At 40.3% G+C, this 18,502-nt stretch overlaps 2 protein-coding genes across 2 annotated transcripts in view; both read left to right on the top strand.

Annotated features, from left to right (window-relative positions):
• The window catches only part of LOC102214182 (outer dense fiber protein 2-like), an 8,439-nt gene extending 3,178 nt beyond the window's left edge, over nucleotides 1-5,261 (top strand). Inside the window, exons 4-12 of the mRNA XM_005723215.2 lie at nucleotides 65-173; nucleotides 1,206-1,256; nucleotides 1,445-1,522; nucleotides 2,014-2,070; nucleotides 2,202-2,261; nucleotides 4,437-4,501; nucleotides 4,590-4,719; nucleotides 4,808-4,872; nucleotides 4,962-5,261. Of these exons, the coding sequence (XP_005723272.1) occupies nucleotides 65-173; nucleotides 1,206-1,256; nucleotides 1,445-1,522; nucleotides 2,014-2,070; nucleotides 2,202-2,261; nucleotides 4,437-4,501; nucleotides 4,590-4,719; nucleotides 4,808-4,872; nucleotides 4,962-5,166 (820 nt within the window). The 3' untranslated portion in view covers nucleotides 5,167-5,261. The remainder of the gene's footprint in view (nucleotides 1-64; nucleotides 174-1,205; nucleotides 1,257-1,444; nucleotides 1,523-2,013; nucleotides 2,071-2,201; nucleotides 2,262-4,436; nucleotides 4,502-4,589; nucleotides 4,720-4,807; nucleotides 4,873-4,961) is intronic.
• A 775-nt stretch (nucleotides 5,262-6,036) lies between these two features.
• LOC102205855 (sodium/potassium/calcium exchanger 3-like) lies at nucleotides 6,037-18,222 on the top strand. The gene is made up of 17 exons (XM_005723093.1): nucleotides 6,037-6,559; nucleotides 6,780-6,878; nucleotides 8,412-8,488; nucleotides 8,600-8,674; nucleotides 9,089-9,173; nucleotides 10,723-10,826; nucleotides 10,902-10,976; nucleotides 12,529-12,554; nucleotides 12,650-12,703; nucleotides 12,799-12,935; nucleotides 13,212-13,300; nucleotides 14,402-14,669; nucleotides 15,610-15,776; nucleotides 15,862-15,976; nucleotides 16,054-16,166; nucleotides 17,170-17,235; nucleotides 17,423-18,222. Exons 1-17 carry the CDS (start codon nucleotides 6,451-6,453, stop codon nucleotides 17,531-17,533), a joined length of 1,770 nt encoding a protein of 589 aa, XP_005723150.1. The 5' UTR covers nucleotides 6,037-6,450; the 3' UTR covers nucleotides 17,534-18,222.
• Nucleotides 18,223-18,502: the final 280 nt, after the last annotated feature.

Genomic DNA, 18,502 nt, shown 5'->3' with positions numbered 1-18,502 from the left:
TTTTTTTTTTTTTTTTTTTTAGCAATGTGGTCAGAAGCTTAAAACTGTCGCTGTGTGTCTCCAGCATGGAGAAAGTTTTCCAAGACTTGCAACAGACTGAAGCGGAGCCTTGCATAGCTCTGGAAGATGACTTCGAGGCACATAGACGGAATGAAGAAAAGATCCGTGAATTGGTTCGTAAGAAGTGTTTGAAATATAGCAGAGGAATTATCTAATCCCCAGCTGAATTTGTAAGTTTGCTCACTTACAGTGAAATAAACAGTGTCTAGTTTTTATGGTAGTTTCATTTTAATGGAGAGATGTGAGCCAATTTGGTACATAGATTACAGTCAATCAATAACAGACTTATTATATGAGTAAAGCAGTCCTATCCTCAGAAGCAATTTCTTTGGTTCCGACACCCACAAGGTTCCCCTGCTCAAGCAAGCACATCTTAAGTTTGCCATGGAACAGCTAAATGATTCAGAGAAGGTTTGGGAGAAAGTGATGTGATCAGGTGAAAGCAAAATCGAGTTCTTTGGCATGAACTTGACATGCCGCATTTGGAAGAAGAGAGATGATGACCCAATGAGCACTATCTCCACAGTCAGGTACAGAGGTGGAATCGTTATGCTTTTTCTGCTAACAATACGAGAAGTCCCTAAAGTCATGGAAGAGAACCCCCTTCCATGGATGGGTTTTCAACCAACGACCCAAAACAACAATATGAAGCATGTTAAGGAGTAGCCTATCAGTCCCATAGAAAATCTGTGAAGGAAGCTGAAGCTTTGATTTCCCAAGCAGCAGCCAAGAAACCTAAAGGATTTAGAAAGTTCATGTAAAGAGCAGTGGGCCAGAATCCCTCCTGACATGTGTGCAAACCTGGTGGTAACTACAAGAAACATCTTCAACAGTTTCTCCACCAAGTGCCAAGTCATGTTTTATTATTTCATTCAATGGCACAGAAATCAATTTACTACTTTTATGTAATGTGTTTTTTTCTGAATAGTTGATTGTCTGTCTCTCTCCATTAAAAAGAAACAACCATAAAAATTGGAGACTTGTGATTTCTTTGCCAGTGAGCAAACTTACAAATCCAGCCTTGGATCAAATCATTATTTCCCCCAGTGATATTTAAGCTTCATAAAATGTAGATGTAATGTTGCACTGATTGCTGGTTTCTCCCAGCGAGTTCACTTCAGATGAACCTTCATGTTTTTGTGTAGGAGAAGGAATCCACTGTGATGAAGAAAAAATATGAAAAGCTAACTGCAGAGGTAGATATGCATTACTTTTCACATTCAGTAACAACTTTAAACACTCATATTTTATAGCTTCAGTGTGCAGTGATACATGCTTATTTATCTTGGATGAATTTTGCTTTTGGGTTTCAGTTTTGACATCTTAAGTTTTGCAGAAACTTGGAAAGCTGTGTCTAAATATAAATATAATTTATTTTTTTTAGCTCAAAAGCCTCCAGCAAGAAATAGAGCAGGACAAGCTCTCACTGAGCAACCTCAAGTCTGAAATTCAGGACTTGAAGGTAACGTTATCAATTCCACCATGGTTATAGCCACCTCGATGTCACACATTAGTAAAGTTATGAAGCCTCCAACTGAGTGTTTTTCGTTGCCTTATTATAGTTTTGAAACTGAATGTGGCAAACAAGGAGTGTATCTGACTGCAAAAACAAGGACAGCCCATTCTTATGTGATTGACAAGTTATTTAAAAACAAGAATACTGTGCATAATCCTCTTTTTTGGCTCTAATAATGTCCATAATCTACAAAATGAATGTTTTTTTCAGAATGATCTGATATTAATGAGCTCATAAAGATCTCAGAAGGGTGTCATATCATAGATCAAGGAAGCTGAGTGCTGTTTTTCCACAGTCTTCTATATAACCGGAAGACTTTAAAAAATAATGCAGATGTAAAGAACGTCCACATTGGTTTCACTTGACAAACCTGAATGACATGAGTATATAGTATTTTGATAATCTTCTTTTCTTCTGTACTTTGTATGTTTTTTTAGTTTAAAAGGGAAGAGGACCAGTCAAACCTGGAGCACAAGGATGAGGCTATTCATCATGCAAGTAAAAGATCAGCATCGATGTCAATACAAAGCAGTGACTGACCAACAGTTTTAGATTTTCTCACAAACATTAACAGTAAAGATTGTCACAGTTCTCTGTTGTTTATTGTTTTACCATTTCTTTATAGATATACTTGCAGTTGAATCAATTAAGTGAAACTGTGGAAGAGTGCTTCAACAATATAAAGGTAAGAATGTTTTATCCATTTATATCTAATCAAACATTAAACCAAAAAAAGTATAATTTATGCAATTTATTCGTGTGATGCAACTCTTTATCACATGGATTTCAAACTGTGTCAGTGATTGGCAGACTGTTGACAAGAGAGACATTTCCTTTGTGTGATGATGTGCGAGCTTGCATTGGAGCTGTTGGGATCTGCAAATGCACAGTTGTATGTAAAAGTCCGGGTACTCTTTGGGCCTTAATTGACTTGTTGACAGGTCAAAAAGTGCCATAGTTGAAAAGGCTGTCAGGGCATCAAAGGGAAGGCTTTTAAAAAGATCAAAGTACCTCCAACTTTCAATTGTCTGACAAGTCACTGAGAAACGACAGTTAAAAGGAACTCTGAAAGTCAAGACAATATCTGCAAGGCTTAGAAAACTTTTAGCTAAAACTGCACCCCTGCTGTGCAAGAAAGGAAAACAAATCAACGTCATGAATTCAAAAGAGCTGCTGGAAATTTTAACTGACAGAGGAGAGTTGGTGCACTATTTCACTGTGCAGTTCAGATGTGCAAACACAGCCTGCATGGAAGAGTCCTCCAAAGGAATCCTTACATGCAGTCACTTCACTAAAACATCTGGAGAAGTCAGAGATGCAGAGAGATAGAAAGTCTAGCCAGAATCATCTAGTATATGTTTGGAAGAAAGAAAAAGCAGGTCTATAAGAAGACTGTGAACTGTTGAGTATTGATGCAAAGCAGACATCAGCTTTCATCACAGAATACCTTATTAAATGAAGTTATGTGGTTACAGTTGCTTTCAATACAGTAAGAACAGTAACAGACTGAACTAAATTGCTTAATATAAGAAATAGCTCTAATACATACAAATAGCTCAATAATAAATATCCAGAATATTACAGAGATTATTATTTGATGTATTATGTGATTGATTGGAGTTGTAAGCTGATGCTTTTGGAGGAGCTCTCACAGTTTTATGACTTAAACATCACTGAAAGTCAGCGGGGAGATCTTAAACATGCTGTGTGCCTGCAAGCCGAGCGCACAGTTAGTAGTTGTGGGTCACAATTACTGTTTGATTTTTAAAAAACTCATCTTAAAGTCTGTTTGGTGGAGGGATTGTCTGCTTCATCTTCAGTGTGAGAGTCAGAGATTCCTGAAATGTGATACTGCATTTGGAATCAGTCCATAGGCGATGCTCACAAGGAGTCCCCACTTGCCAACCTTGAAACCTCAGAATTAGGGAGACATTCAAAAGGGCTGTTGGGGGTATCCAACAGCTCTATTGGCTGGCCAGAAACAGCGGGGGTATCCAAATTGAGAGGCTGCATCCTCCTCAGGACCTGGCCTTCACAATCTAAGTGGGCCGGGTCCTCCGAAAGCCGGGTAGGCCGGAAGTGAGCGACTGTGAAATTGGACAGTCTAGCCTTCAGAATTACGTCACGAACTCTCTCAGTGGAGTGAAATTCTGCCGCCTGCTCCTTGCTATCTAAAATATAAACTTGACGCTGCCATAAATTCTTGACCATCTCATACTTCTTTTTAATCAGTTTTCTGTTTGACGTTTATTCAGCTGTGTGAAAACCCCGGAGGAACCCTCCCGAGGGATTAACAAAGTTAAATTGAATCTAATCTAATAACTTTAATCTCACCAAACTGATTTACTCACAAACAAATAAAACACTGAAAAAAGTCCAACAATAGCAGTTTTAAGTTATCAAAGTGACTTATATATCATGTTTAATCTGAGTAGTGAAAGACCGCGGGGGTTGAAAACGATGTGCCGGGTGCCGATGTGTCTCCTCGGCTCAGATATTTGAAGTTTACACAGCTACATTCTCGCCTGAAAATATGTTAAAAGTTTATTTTGCGACCCAGAAAGAGTAATAGGAGTAATATTAAAACTAAGTAGCTGCCGCCACAGTTGGAAACTGGAATTGGCTGGGCCGCGCTATGAATTCTGCGATATATGGTTTTTCAATTTTGTTGTCCGGGTGGAAAATCGGGAGAAATTCGGGAGAATGGTGGCTCCGGGAGATTTTTTGGAGGGGCACTGACATTCGGGATTCTACAGGAAAAATCGGGAAGGTTGGCATGTATGCCCTTGTAACATTTGCCCAATTCTGACTTATAAACTTTTAAGGTGTTTTACTGTCTGGCCCTGTGTCTGTGCTACAGGACCTCAGGCAGACAACGCAGGAGCTGAGTAAGCAGTTGGAGGACAGACAAGATGAGGCCACATTGTAATCCTCACTCACAGATCCTCTTGCTTTAAAAGATTACACAGTATAGTGGGAGAGCTCATAATGTACTACGTCACTCTGTTTTTAGTGACCTGATGAGAGAGAAGGAACGAGTGCTCAACCGCCCTCTGTCCTTTGCAGAGGAAATTAAACTGCTGGCCACAACAGCTGAAATGAATACCGGCATGACAGACTCCACAAATCTTGGAAATGTAGATGTTTGTATGAAGTTCAATAAAATAAATACAAACTAGAGAAACTGAGTTAGAAATGATACATTAATGATGCCTGCTACACTGTCTGCAGGAGGAAGCTAAGACTGAGGAGCTGCTGAAACCTCATCTTTCCACAGTTAAGCTTCAGTCTAAAAGGTACTCAGATAAGATTTTGTACGTGATGGAGGCATCGTATTTCATTTTCTCGCTCATTATTCTTCCTCTTGCTTCTCAATCGTGTAAAGATGCCCAGGTACCTTGGAGAAAGCCATCTGGAGAGTGGGTTTCTTTATGCTGTGCATCTTCATTCTCATGATTATAGCCTTTGTGGCTTCAGGATGCTTTGCAGGAACATCTGACTTCTCTTCCATCACCACTTTGTGGACTAGCGCCCACCTGATGTTACAGCCCTATTGGAGTGTACAATATGGGGCCTTGCCTCCCATTTGAGCTTAACTCTCCCTCTGGTCTACTCTTGTATTTTAGTATTTCTTTTGTAAACATGAGTTCAGAAAACAAACAAATAAAACTTCTCATGATGCATTAAGCTGCTTCAGCCTCAGGGTCTTGCATGAGCTTACTGATTGTCTATTGCACTGTTATGACATACAGAAACGTCTAGATTCTAAACCAACAGCATGTAGAGGCTGTGCTGATCAAAAAATCAAATTTGCAAAAGCAAGTGTCTTAGCTACAGAAGAGGATTAGGGCCACTGGGGGGGGAAAGTGGGCACGTCTTTTTTTTTTCCAGAATTCTGAGAAAAAGGGCAGAATTCTTACTTTTTTTCTCAAATTAAAGTCAGAATTCAGACGGGGAAAAAATCTGAATTCTGACTTTAATCTCAGAATTTTGAGATTAGTCAGAATTCTTTAGTCTCAGAATTCAGATAAAAAAGAATTCTTACATTAATTTCAGAATTCTCCATTCTGACGTTTTTCTGAGAATTCTGAGATTAAAGTCAGAATTCTTTAATCTCAGAATTCTGATTCCCAAAAACGAATAAACTATGGATGTTATAGCTCTATTTGCAGTTTGCATCTTTTTTACTTTCACTTTTTTTTTTTTTATCTCATTTCATTGTCTTATCATCTATGTTAAGTTGCATTGCGCATATGTCTTTATTCAACATCTTTCTGATCTTATCTTATTTTTGGACCTTACTTCACACAGAGGCTTTACTCCCTTTAACCTTTTGAATTTTCTTTTTTAATCGATGAAAAAATATATATACTTTTGGAAAATATTCTCATCCACCCCACAGAATCCCGGTGCCGCGCGCTTCACGTGACACTTGAATCATTGCTTCGTGTTATCAGTATTTCACTCGCGTCGCCCCACCCAGCTGAAGGCGCTCTAGTCTGTTGGTCCAGGAAAAAAACCCTCCTCCCCGACGGGAAAATCATAAACAGCAGATCAGATTTAGGTCAGGAGGAAAGACGGGATATTATCAAATAGGCGCTGGCTGATGATTCATTGTGTGCAAGTATCCGCTGGATGTATGTGAAGCGTGTGGATGCTGCACGGTTAGTGCTGACTGACTCCCGGAGATGCTGTGGACAGGCCGAACCTGTTTAACATCCGCTTGCTTATTGGATGGAGCAAAGAAAGATAGACAATAAATCAGAATAAGAGATCAACAGGCCAGTTGTATTCGGTCTGAGAGCAGGAGTCCGAGGAAGAGCGGCAGCGGCATGTTCTGAGCGGAGAGCCGACGAGCGGCGGCAGCAGGCGGGATGAAGGCTCCGAGAAGACCGAGGCAGACGCGCCTCCTCCGGCGTTTCTGCGTCTGTGGAGTCGGTCTGTTCGCAGCCGCCTGGATCTTTCACTTCTGTGATGTTACAGGTGCGTATAAAGACTCTGATTTAAAGTTGTCTTAACCACTCCTATACTTTCATTATTTGCTATAACAAATCAAATTGCAGTATTAAGGCAAATGTCACGTTGTACAGATTATTTTAGCGGGATACTAGTAAAGAAACACATTAAAGTTACATAAAAGGTTATGTTGAATTTATATCCTCAAATAGCTTAACTGTATTCATATGTGAATTACTCTTTTTAGACTACCATAGACCAACTGTGGATCACAGCAGCTCCTTATTCAAGAGGGAGCTCATCCAGCAAAAAGAAGACAACCAGACTGGGGGTGCTTCTAGATCTGGTGAGGTGCTTTACCACGTGTTTGTGTCTTTCACATACACTCTGTTTATAGGCGTGCATGATGCGCCAACAGGAACATTATCTTTACAAAACTTTAAAAGTCTAATTGCATCAGTGTGTTGAGCTAGAATGAGCTCAGGTTTGGATAACCTGTGTACAGTCACCGTGACCTTCTGAGCCCTTGTGTGTTTATGGCAGTCAAAGTGTGCAATCTTTGTTTATCTCCTTAAATCAAGAACTATTTCCTCTTGTGCATTCCTTTACTCCTCTGGTCCACCTTTCATTTCTTTAAATTTAGTACATATATATGTTTTAAAAACAGTTAGGTCTTTGATGGTTGCTAGGAAACTGAGTTTGTGGTTTGATGTAGTGTGCATCTGGAGCTGTTCAAAGTGCCCGCTTGTGGTATTGACCCGCTGATTAGTAACCTCTCATCAGCCGCTCTACCATTGCTTATGCATGCTTGGATCTGTGTGGCTGCTTGAGATTTTTACAGAACACACTGAGCTGTATTCAGTCAGAATGAAGTTCCTGCCTCACGGAAATATAGTGCAGATCAACTTAAAAGCTTTGTTCAAACTATCATATTTCTATTTTTAAGAGCATCATGTGGTTTCTGATGCTAAAAATATACAGTTTGATCATAATCTGAATTAAACCAACATCACACCATTTCTGCCTCTTAGGTGTTATTTGTGTTTGCCTCTAACTGCACATTGATATCTCTTTCACTTTTAAAAGCGGTTTAAAAAATCTGACGTACAGTTAAATCAGAAAACCTTGAGGGGAAGTCACTTGGGAGGCTGCTTTTCAGATTATTGTTGCGTCTGTATCATGAAAAAAAGCTTTTTAAATGTTGCAGTGAGCTGTGGTATTTATGAGCTTATGTGCAAGGCAGTGCAGCCAAGCAAAGCAATCGCTTTCTGCTGGGAGGAGAAAGGCTGTGACGCATGGTGACGCTCAGCCAAATTAGATGCCTCTGAACTTCAATATAATTGGAATTGCTTTTAGAAGAACTGACAAAGAAAGTCAATAAAACACTTGTTTTTGGATGGCGTGAGGGATAGTGTGAAGTCATAAGAGGAGCATGGAAAATACAGCTGTAATGCAATTGGACTCCTGGTTGTGTGACTTTAAACTCAAGCTGTGTCTAGACAAGATACAGGATACATTCAACAAACTGAGATACGCCAATTCTAGATCTGACGCATGCAAGGATAAATGCCCGCAGGTTCAGGGTGGAGCTGAGTTATAATTCTAATCACAGCCTTTATTTAACCACCTACCTGCGGCTCTTCTCTGAACTCCAAGGGAACAAATCCTCCTTTAAAGAAAGTGTGTTAAAGTCACTGTGAGTTCATTTTGAGACGTGACAGAAAATAATCTTCAGATATCAGAAGATAAAAGTGCAGGTTTTAGGGAGTCGTGTTTAAAATGTAATGTATTAGAATACTTGGTAACTGGTTTTTGTTGTCCAACACTGTTTCCTAATTCCACATGTCATTAGATTACACTCTATCCATCTTTTCCCAAGCTATCAGTGAGTTTCCTGAAGACGTCTTTACTGTGGATCAAAGGAGACAGGGTGCAGTCCTCCTTCATGCTCTCTGTGTGAGTATCACATCTGTCTGAAAGCCTGCGTTTGACATAATAAAACGCTGTATTTTCTCTTATTTTCATCTTAAACCAAATCTTCAGTAATGCGTTTGCTGTATTTCTCAGGCTATCTACATGTTTCACGCACTGGCCATTGTCTGTGATGTTTACTTTGTGCCATCACTGGAAAAAGTGTCAGAGGTACGATGCACAAATCTATAATGGCTGAAAGTAAAGTAATACTTGATAGTTTCCCATTCTACTCTAGGTATTAAGTTAAAAAAAAAAAACCTTTAAAGGGTAAGAAGCGAGTGTATTTTCTTTACTGGCTGTAATTAATCTCTAAAGACATGAAACAATAGTGTGTTAGTCTATCAGAACTCTCTGTTTAAGCCTTGTGGTATTAAATTATAAACTAGTGTTCATGTTCATTGGACAAATGTAACCTTAGTTGATGTTTTTCTAGTAGTTTTTGGACAGCAGTAGAGGTCTTTGGCTATGGCAGGCTCTGGATAAACACACCGTATTTATTAGGATCAATCCTGTGACAGAAGAATACCAAATATGACCATCCTCATCCTTAAGCCTGTTTAATCTCCCCTCTCCATCCACTAGAACCTTCAGCTCAGTCAGGATGTTGCCGGGGCAACCTTCATGGCAGCTGGGAGCTCTGCCCCTGAGCTCTTCACTTCTTTGATTGGTCAGTATCCCAGTCAGTCATTCCCTCCAGTTGGTTAGATCAATATTTCTGCCATCAATGCTCCAATTAGAGGCAATCGGAGAGACAATGTCTAATCAGGACAGAGAAAAGTGCACATAGGGAGCCAGCAGTGATTAATTTTAGGCATTTATCATTAATCATAGATGTCAAGATTTATTTTTGCTTGATGGTTTATCATGTCACTGTGGGGCAGGGTTTTTTTTATCATTAACAGTGTTTCAGTAAATAAACTTTCACTTTTTTTAAATAAGATAAAAAAAATTAAATAAAATTTAATAAAACCTTTATTTTATATTTTGGAGTTTATGTTCTGATTTTTCCTGCTATTCCAGAGTCTATAGTTCTATGTTTACTTAACTGTTTTCCTTGTGGAGGGTTGTGTTTGTCCGTGTATTTTGTTTTCAGCTCATTATTCCAGCCTCCCCCTGTGTTGTGTTTTTATTCTTTAGTGTGAGCTTTCATATCTCTGTGTTTAGTTGGGTGCTGTTGTTATTTTTACTTTGTTAGTTAGTTGTCTCTTGTGTCTTGTTTTGAGTTTCACTCACTCCCCTGCATCATTGTCTTGATTGTGTGCTCCTGTGTCTCATTTCATTCACTCCCTTTTTGAGTAAACAGTTCTGTCTCCATTGTAGCCTCTGTCAGATACTCTGTGTGTTCACTGAGTTAGTCTCTGTGTTTTTAAGCTGTGCTTGTCATCCCCAGCTCTGTTTCTTTGTTGCCTTTTTCTGGGACTTTCACTCTAAGCTTATTGATAAGTACGTTAATCTGAGTCCATGTCGGTGCATTAAGCTCAGACATGTCAAAAATTCAACCAGTTCAAAGGAATAAACGTTTCCAAGGTGAATATATTATAAGATAAGATGTACGTTATTTATCCCAGATGTGGGAAATTCTTTTGTTACAGTTAAAAAATTACGTTAAACACAAACAAGCATATACAGCAGGTCAGTAAGTGTAACTGCTTATATAATAATGTTGCCCATACACTGTGACACTACAGTACAATAATTAAATTAATTATAATTATTTTCTTCTTCTTTTGCACAGATAAAACATATCAGATATAACTGTCTTGTATCAGGTATTGCAGCGTCACTGTAGCACGAGCCATTGTTATTGTTAGCAGTATATTGTGATATTATTGTATTGTGACTCTGATCCTTTATTGAGACTAACTACTAACTACTTTTTTCTGCTTTTTCTGAAACAAATGTTGACCTACAGTTTATAAAAATGAAAGCCTTACTTCTAAATCAATGTTGCCTTTGGAAATGTCCTCAAAAATGGCCTCTGATACAATATATTTTAATCTTGAAAGAAAAAAGTCTTGCTTTGACTTTAGTTGACTTTAGGCAATAAGTCGGTAAATATTACAAAACATGAAAGACATCAGGCCAGCCCCTCTGGGTGTCAACTGACAGATGAATTACTGTGTTTATCTTCTGTTGAGAAACTCTTAATTTGTACACTGTTGCAGATAAAACACGTGTGCATGATTTCAGTTTGATCTTTCTTCTTCTGGACTTAGCCGTGTTTATCACAAAGGGTGACGTGGGCGTGGGAACTATTGTGGGATCAGCTGTGTTTAACATCCTGGTTATCATCGGCATCTGTGGCATCTTTGCAGGACAGGTACGCACACTACAGAGCACCCCTTGCTGCCTGACGGAGTCTTCACAGTGTTTCATGTTTCCTTTCTCTTTGCAGCCCATTGCTCTGAGCTGGTGGCCTCTGTTCCGTGATGCTGTTTTCTACATCCTCTCCATAGTGGTGCTTATTCTGGTGAGAAATCTCTACAGTACAAAACTCAGTACTGATGAAAAGTCCTGAAATCCTTTTGAACTGACTTGAAGACATCAAAGCTTGGATGGCTTTGAACCTTTTGAGTTTCAATGAGAGTAAAACGGAGGTGATTGTATTTAGACCTAATAATATTTCATGCAGCCCGCTCGTAAATTTTGGTTTTCTAGGGTCTTATATCAAGCAGCATGTGACAAACCTGGGAGTCATTATGGACTCAGATTTTAAATTGGACAAACATATTAGTTTGGTGTTGCGAAAAAGCTTTTTCCAGCTGAGGCAAATAGCTAAGCTGAGGCCAGTTTTGTCAAGACGTGACATGGAGAAGGTAATACATGCCTTTATTTCAACACGGCTTGACTACTGTAATGCACTGTTCTCAACGATATCTTGCTCGTCTTCAGCTCATTCAAAATGCTGCTGCCCGCCTCTTAACTGGTACCCACAGCTATGAACATGTAACACCTATCCTGTCTTCTCTTCATTGGCTTCCTGTTCATCACAGAATTAATTTCAAAGTCCTAACACTGGTTTTTAAATGCCTTAATGGTCTTGCTCCCCCATACCTTTCCGAGTTACTTCAGCCTTATATTCCTTCACGGACCTTCAGATCAGCTGACCAGCTGCTGTTGGTTGTCCCAAAATCAAGGCTTAAACGTAGAGGAGAACGAGCCTTTTCAGTTATGGCCCCAAAACTTTGGAATACGCTGCCTTTAAATATTAGACAGGCATCTTCGTTTCCTGTTTTTAAAATGCTTTTGAAAACACACCTTTTTTCGATAGCGTTCAGACTGGCTTGCGTTGATATGGTTTTTATGTGTTTTATTATGTTTTATGTGAGTGTCAGTGGTTGTACTTTGTGTTTTACCCTGTGTTTCTGTACAGCACTTTGGGCAAACGTTTTGTTTTTAAACGTGCTATATAAATAAACTGGATTTGGATTTTGAAATACTCACCATTATATGTAACATTATTCCTACAATTGAAAGGAAGCACCTTTTAGTGCAAGAATAAAAGCAAATGAAAGATGACTTTAATGTTAAACTGGTGCAACTAAAGTATATATTTTAATTGATAAATCAAGTAGGATACAAAGTCACGGCTCATACTCTGGTACACTGGTAATTCTCCATAATGTGTGTTTTTATCGGTACTTTAGCAGCCCTACATTTGCTGCACATCTGCAAGCCCTTTTGCAACCCGCCTCTACTCCAGCTCCACCTTTCAAAATCTGTAGATCAGATTTTCATGTGTCCACAGTGAAGGGTGCCAAATCATTTTTTTTTAGTTGTCTGATTTAACTACTATATAAAGTATAGGGCTAACAGTATAGGAAAAACTACACACCTCCTGTATTATTACAGGACATTAATATTGGGGTTTTTTGGCCAGTTTTTATTATTTCTCATTCTTTATAAAACAATCTTTTGCATGCCTATACTGCAACTTCTCACAGTGAGTTATGGTTTAAATATATTTCTAAAAAACTAATTGAAGTTGGCATTAAAGTTTCCTTCTTTTTTTTTTTTTGCAGGTGATCTATGATGAAAAAGTCCTGTGGTAAGACTGTGGTAAACGTTTTTTGCAGCCGGTGTGCGTTGGATGATTGTGTGGGTATTTGTGAATCTGTGGTGGTATTTGTGTGCATGTTTCAGGTGGGAGACCATCATCCTGATCTCTATGTATGGACTCTATATAATCATCATGAAGTGAGTCTTTGCTTCTGCTCATATTTCCAACCTAAAGCCACAACATGTTTTATACGTACCACAGGCAGCATCTTCATGTGTTGTGCTTTGTGAAGGTTTAACAGATCTCTGTGCTGCTTGGTGGAGAGACACTGCAGCAGGGCAGGTCAGCCGTGTCTGAGCGGTCTGCGGCGGACGACTGCTGTCGGAAACGCCGGAGATGGCGACAATGACATGGTGCCGCTGAAACCAGGTGAAAAGGGTCGTGTTTGTACATGTGCTTGTACATCCAAAACAGGAAAAAGTTTGCCAAGCCTCTGAGCAGCATCCAGCAGACCTAGTGACACAGTTTAAGCTGTCAGTATAAGGTTCTTGTGTTCCCCTGGGGATTTCCAACAGGCTGAAATAGAACTAGACCATTTTGACGAACAAAAGTTATTGTCTACGTAACACTGTGTCCTTTTTGTCCTCCCCTCTTCTTTTATCTCCCACTAAACATTTTTCTGCTTTTCTTCCTTCTGTCTCCAAGACTCATGTGTGGTGGCCGGTCAGGATTCAGGGGTCGTGATGGTGGATGAGCTACTGAACTCGCACCCCCATCAACTCACTCTGTCAGAGGCAAGCCTCCGTCTTCTCATCACCCCGCATTACCCCCCCTTCACCTGCCTGCGCATGGCAGGACGCATGGTCATCAGCGAGGTACACTGCACATGCTCACACTCATTGCATAACATCAAGCTGCCCTGGCTTTTTCGGCCGGCTTGGTGGTATTTTGGTGGGCGATCGTGGCTCAAGAGTTGGGAGTTCGCCTTGTAATCGGAAGGTTCCCGGTTCGAGCCCCGGCTTGGACAGTCTCGGTCGTCGTGTCTTTGGGCAAGACACTTCACCCGTTAGGGCCCGGTGGCGCCAGTGTCCGGCAGCCTCGCCTCTGTCAGTGCACCCCAGGGTGGCTGTGGCTACAATGTAGCTTGCCATCACCAGTGTGTGTGAATGGGCGGATGACTGGATGTGTAAAGCGCTTTGGGGTCCTTAGTGACTAGTGTTATACCATCTATACAAATACAGACCATTTACCATTTTAATTTAGATTTAAATATAAACACTTCAATTCAGTGGTTTTCTTTTCTTTTTCTTGAAACCTAGAACTAGTTAGGGAGAAGTACACAGCATCAGCAGGAACCCAAAGCTGTGGTACTGGAATAAGAAGACACTAAATTGGTGCATCTATAGCAGACAAGCTGGCAAACGGGGAGATGTGTACTGGCATATCAAACAACATCCTGTTTGCCATTGTTACACAGATGCCATCTAATAAGCCCACAAAGAAATCACACCAACACAGAGTGCAGCCTAATGCATAATATTAGCCCAGACACAAAAGCAGACAAGACCCCAATCTCCAAATCTGCTTCCTCACTCTCTCAGCTTTCTCTCTGTGCTTGCCATTTCCAGCATCAAATTAAAGCACACCTGCCAATGCTATGCCTGCTCTCTCCATGCCACCCCCACCCCCACCAAAATAAAGCTTTCTAAATCCCCTCTGGTGAATGTGAAGACTTGTCTAGCTGCATAATCACTCTTCCTGCCAGTTCAAATAATCTTAACTACCTTCATTTCCATAACCCTGCTGCAGTGTTTCTCATGTGTTTCTGTTTTCTCCTGAATAAAGTTCTTTCTTTTCTTAAATTTCTCCTGACTTCCCTCACCAATCACCCATAGAGGCAAAGGCTGATTCGGGCTCGGGTTGGCCCAGAGGAAGGGGCAGCTTCAGGGGAGGAAGGTTCGGGAGCCAGTGGGCCTTGGGGGAGAGAGAATGGGACGGCACCTGAGGGAGAGAGACAGCCACCAGAGGGAGAGTTGGAAAGGGGTAAAGAGACAGTAGGGGAGACATGTGGGGGAGGACAGCCCAAGGAGCAAGAGGAAGAGGAGGAGGAGCAAGAGGACCAAGATGAAGAGAATGTTCCTTTCAAACCGTTTGTCCTGCCAGGTAAGAGCCGGCCTCACAGAAAGGCCGACTGGGATTTTGTTTTAATACTTGGATGTGTTTCACATCATTATGCTATAAAGGAAATCATTTTAGATGTGAGTTTATCCGCCTAACGTTAGATTGAATCTCAGGTATTGCATATGTTCAATACACAGTCAAATATATGCACCACCACCACACACCATCTTCATGGCAATTCACATCCAGCCGCAAAACAAGATTCCTCTTAAAAGTTCAATATATCTAAAAATTTAGGGCAAAGTGGTCCTGACACAGAAGTCAACTTTTTGCTAAAAAACATGTCTGTATGGTAAGACTGAACTACGACACTTGAGCTAGTCAGTCTTATCAAACATGTCTTTTGGAAAAGCAAGAGACAAAACTTACTCTCAAAGTATCTGAAATGCACATGTAGGCCATACTGCGTCAAAGAAATACTAAAAAACACACAATTTTTGCTTTTCGCAATAACTAGAGTTTTACCCACTATGATGTTAATATTCATTACATATTTAAAACTCAGGAAACACAGAAAAAGATTAATCCTGAAGCTCGATCATGTACCTGGCCACAGGATGCCATCTTTTGCCATCCACAGCCAATTAAATCTTCCTCTCCACAGAAAATGCAGAGATGAGAGACTGTGTCGATCTTCTAAAAGGCTTTTTCTGTCGTTGGAATCAGCCAGAACTTCCTGCTTTGATAAATAATAATATAATTATTCATCAAGGCACTGTAGAGATAATCCTTTACAGTATTTGATAGCTGATGGAGTTAGTTAAAAGGAGATGACACGAGAAGTCGCGGACACATCCAGGCTGTGCCAGTGAATAATTTAAGGGTTCAGATTAAACTGTAAGGACGCCTCTGGGCAAACTGGTGGGCGTGTGTGTGTTTCACCTTGTTTGTGCATTTCTGAGTGTTTTCATCATGTTCTCAGATGGGTGGTGTGTGCGTCTGAAGTGGCTGCTCTCTTGGCCTGTGAGCGTCCTGCTTTACTGCACCATCCCTGACTGTAACCTGCCGCGGTGGGAGCGCTGGTACCTGCTCACCTTCCTGTCCTCCACACTCTGGATAGCCTTCTTCTCCTACCTCATGGTCTGGATGGTATGATGCACATTCCCACACACACACATTTGGTTTAAACACACACGTACACACACAGGCGCATGACCATTTTTCCTCTCTTAAGGTGACAATAATCAGCTATACATTTGGAATCCCAGATGTGATCATGGGCATCACTTTCCTGGCTGCTGGCACGAGTGTCCCTGACTGCATGGCCAGTCTCATTGTCGCCCGACAAGGTGTGTATTTGTGTGTTTAATATTTAATGAATGAAAGGAAAATGAAGATGTGAACATATGATGTTGTTATGCTGCAGGGATGGGCGACATGGCTGTGTCCAACTCCATTGGCAGTAATATCTTTGATGTGCTGCTGGGTCTGGGCTTTCCCTGGGCGCTGAGGACTCTTATAGTCAGCTATGGATCAGTGGTAACATCAGCTGTTCTCTGTACCTCAGTTTCAGTTTTACTTTTGATATGTAAGCTAGCATAGCTTCAATATTACCATGAAATGTGTTTGACGAGACAAAACAAGTCGCTCGGCACCTGAAGAACTTTACATGATATTCAAGGCACCTTTAAAACTTATATTTGTAATTGGACAATATTTATAGAACTACTGAATTACTCTTTCATTGTTAACTACCATTTCTTTTGATTTGTAACTGATTTGTAATGAAGAAGTAATTCAAAGCTGCTATAACTAGTATTTGAAGGTTACATCAGTGTTAAAATGTGAAGATTATGCTCATCCAGATCACTGTTTAGCTCTGCAGTCTTATTGTTTTGATTCACTGTTACTTCTCTCAAAACACTGTCTTTAGCGGTGAAAGCAGTTGTCGCTACAGCCCTCTGTAAACTGTTTGTTGAGGACCAGTAGCAGACACACACAGCTAATGTGTGTGTAAGGCAATGCACCAGAACCAGATATTTATTCAAGGAGTTGCAAGAGACCAGAAACTTTTTTCTGAGGTCATGGGCTCTCTTCATCCTTTCTTTAAGCTTTGTTCTGATTGGATGCTCCTCACAAACAAAAGGTTTGAACAGCAGGTAGGCGGGGTTCCTGTGCTTGTGCTTGTGCCAGAGTTCTCTGAAACTACCAATTGTAAAGGATCTCTCTTGGCATCATACATTGTGTTTTTGTTTTATTTAATTGCGGTCTGAAGCCTGAGCGTTTGGCTCACAGGGATTACCTGTACAGGTGCTGATCTCTTTATTTGAAACGCTGTCCACTGGAACGGTAAATAAATGACAGGGAGAAAGAAAAATCATACAAAATCCCTTTTAAACAGTGTGAGTTTCTTTCATTTAAAAATGAAAAAAAAAAAGCCCCAAAATTAAAAATCATTGGCCAAAACCAAAATTTGACTGTGAACATGTTGCAAGTGTTTTAAAACAGCGCGTTACACACTTCACATTGTGTGTCCTGTCAGGTGACGATAAACAGCAAAGGCCTGGTGTACTCAGTGATTCTGCTTCTGGCCTCAGTCACGCTTACTGTGAGTAGCTCATCTCCTGATGTTATAAAGCACAGATCAAATAGTGAGATTGTGTACAAAAACAAACAGACCACCCATCACTGTCTGAGACCATTTTTTTACTAACATATTTCGTGATTACACAACAAAACAAAAAGCACTTATTTAATTTTTCCCCGTGTGCCTCTTTCTGTCCGTAACTCCTCAGGTCCTCTGTGTCCATATGAACCACTGGAGGCTGGACCGCAGGCTGGGAGTCTGCCTCCTGCTGCTGTACGCTGTCTTCCTGCTCTGCTCCGTCGGTTTCGAACAGCTTTAGACGACACTCCCGTTACGCGCAAACAAACGGCCCTCCTCCCCTGCTGCCATTATTAATGAAAAACGTACGGAGAGATGATTTATGGTTTCATTTCAAAGTGGCTTTCCACAATAGATAGTCGTTACTATGACACCGGCTGCCTACAAGCGAAATTGTTTACCTTTGATAAATGAGTCTTTTACAGAGTTTTGTACTGTAGCACTTCCAACCCGATGATAATGCACTGTCTCACAAGAAATTTATAAAATATGGAATTTGTATTCTGAAACCTAAAATATTATATAAGAACCCCAAAGTGTGTTAGTTTACTTATTATTACTGCCACAAGTAACCTCAACGAGCAGATGATTTCACATGTAAGTGTATATGGTTGCTTCTCGGTTTGTCCACTTATTTCATGTAAAGTTTTGTGTAATTTCGTCACGCCTTTGTATCTGTAGCTGTAAAAATAGCATAGCATGGCTAATCACGCTCCAGATATTTGCACTAAGCCACTGTTGTCTTGGCTTTGTATACAAATGTAGGCCCCCCTCCCCCCTGCTAAAAGCTTCTCAACACAAAGGTTGTTTTAATTTTTCCTGAAACAACAATGAATATATTCTGCAAGATGTTTATAAATGTCTGTCTGGAGAGAGTCCTGAAGTGTATGTCTTTGAGTTACGAGTGCAATAAAAAACTTTGTTCTGTGATGTTTGTCTTCTGAGGCTCGAAATTCTTAATCACACTTTTAATATTTAACGGCACTGTGAAATTTGTTGCGAAAAAGATTAAAACATCTCAGAAGAGTTAAACCAAAGAGGACTAAATTTAAACTTGTTTTGAATGGACCCGAAGAAGCAGGAAAACCTACAGTAGTTCTCAGACATTTTCTGGCATTTCTCCACACCTTAATTTTTACAAATCATTCACTTCTATTAATTTACCCAGCTCTTGATCGGTGCAACATCATCAGCAAACTTTGGTTGTTTA

Source organism: Pundamilia nyererei, unplaced genomic scaffold (assembly GCF_000239375.1).
Source record: "Pundamilia nyererei isolate P.nyererei 1_Seehausen unplaced genomic scaffold, PunNye1.0 scaffold00008, whole genome shotgun sequence".
NCBI classification, from domain to species: Eukaryota; Metazoa; Chordata; class Actinopteri; order Cichliformes; family Cichlidae; genus Pundamilia; species Pundamilia nyererei.
Note: the sequence above shows the minus strand (reverse complement) of the source record. Positions and strands in the feature narration are given on the sequence as shown.

Coding starts and splice junctions, on each gene's coding strand:
- LOC102205855 (XM_005723093.1), top strand. CDS start 6,451: ATGAAGGCTCCGAGAAGACCGAGGCAGACGCGCCTCCTCCGGCGTTTC. Junction 6,560..6,779: donor TCACTTCTGTGATGTTACAG/GTGCGTATAAAG, acceptor TACTCTTTTTAG/ACTACCATAGACCAACTGTG. Junction 12,555..12,649: donor TATGATGAAAAAGTCCTGTG/GTAAGACTGTGG, acceptor TGCATGTTTCAG/GTGGGAGACCATCATCCTGA.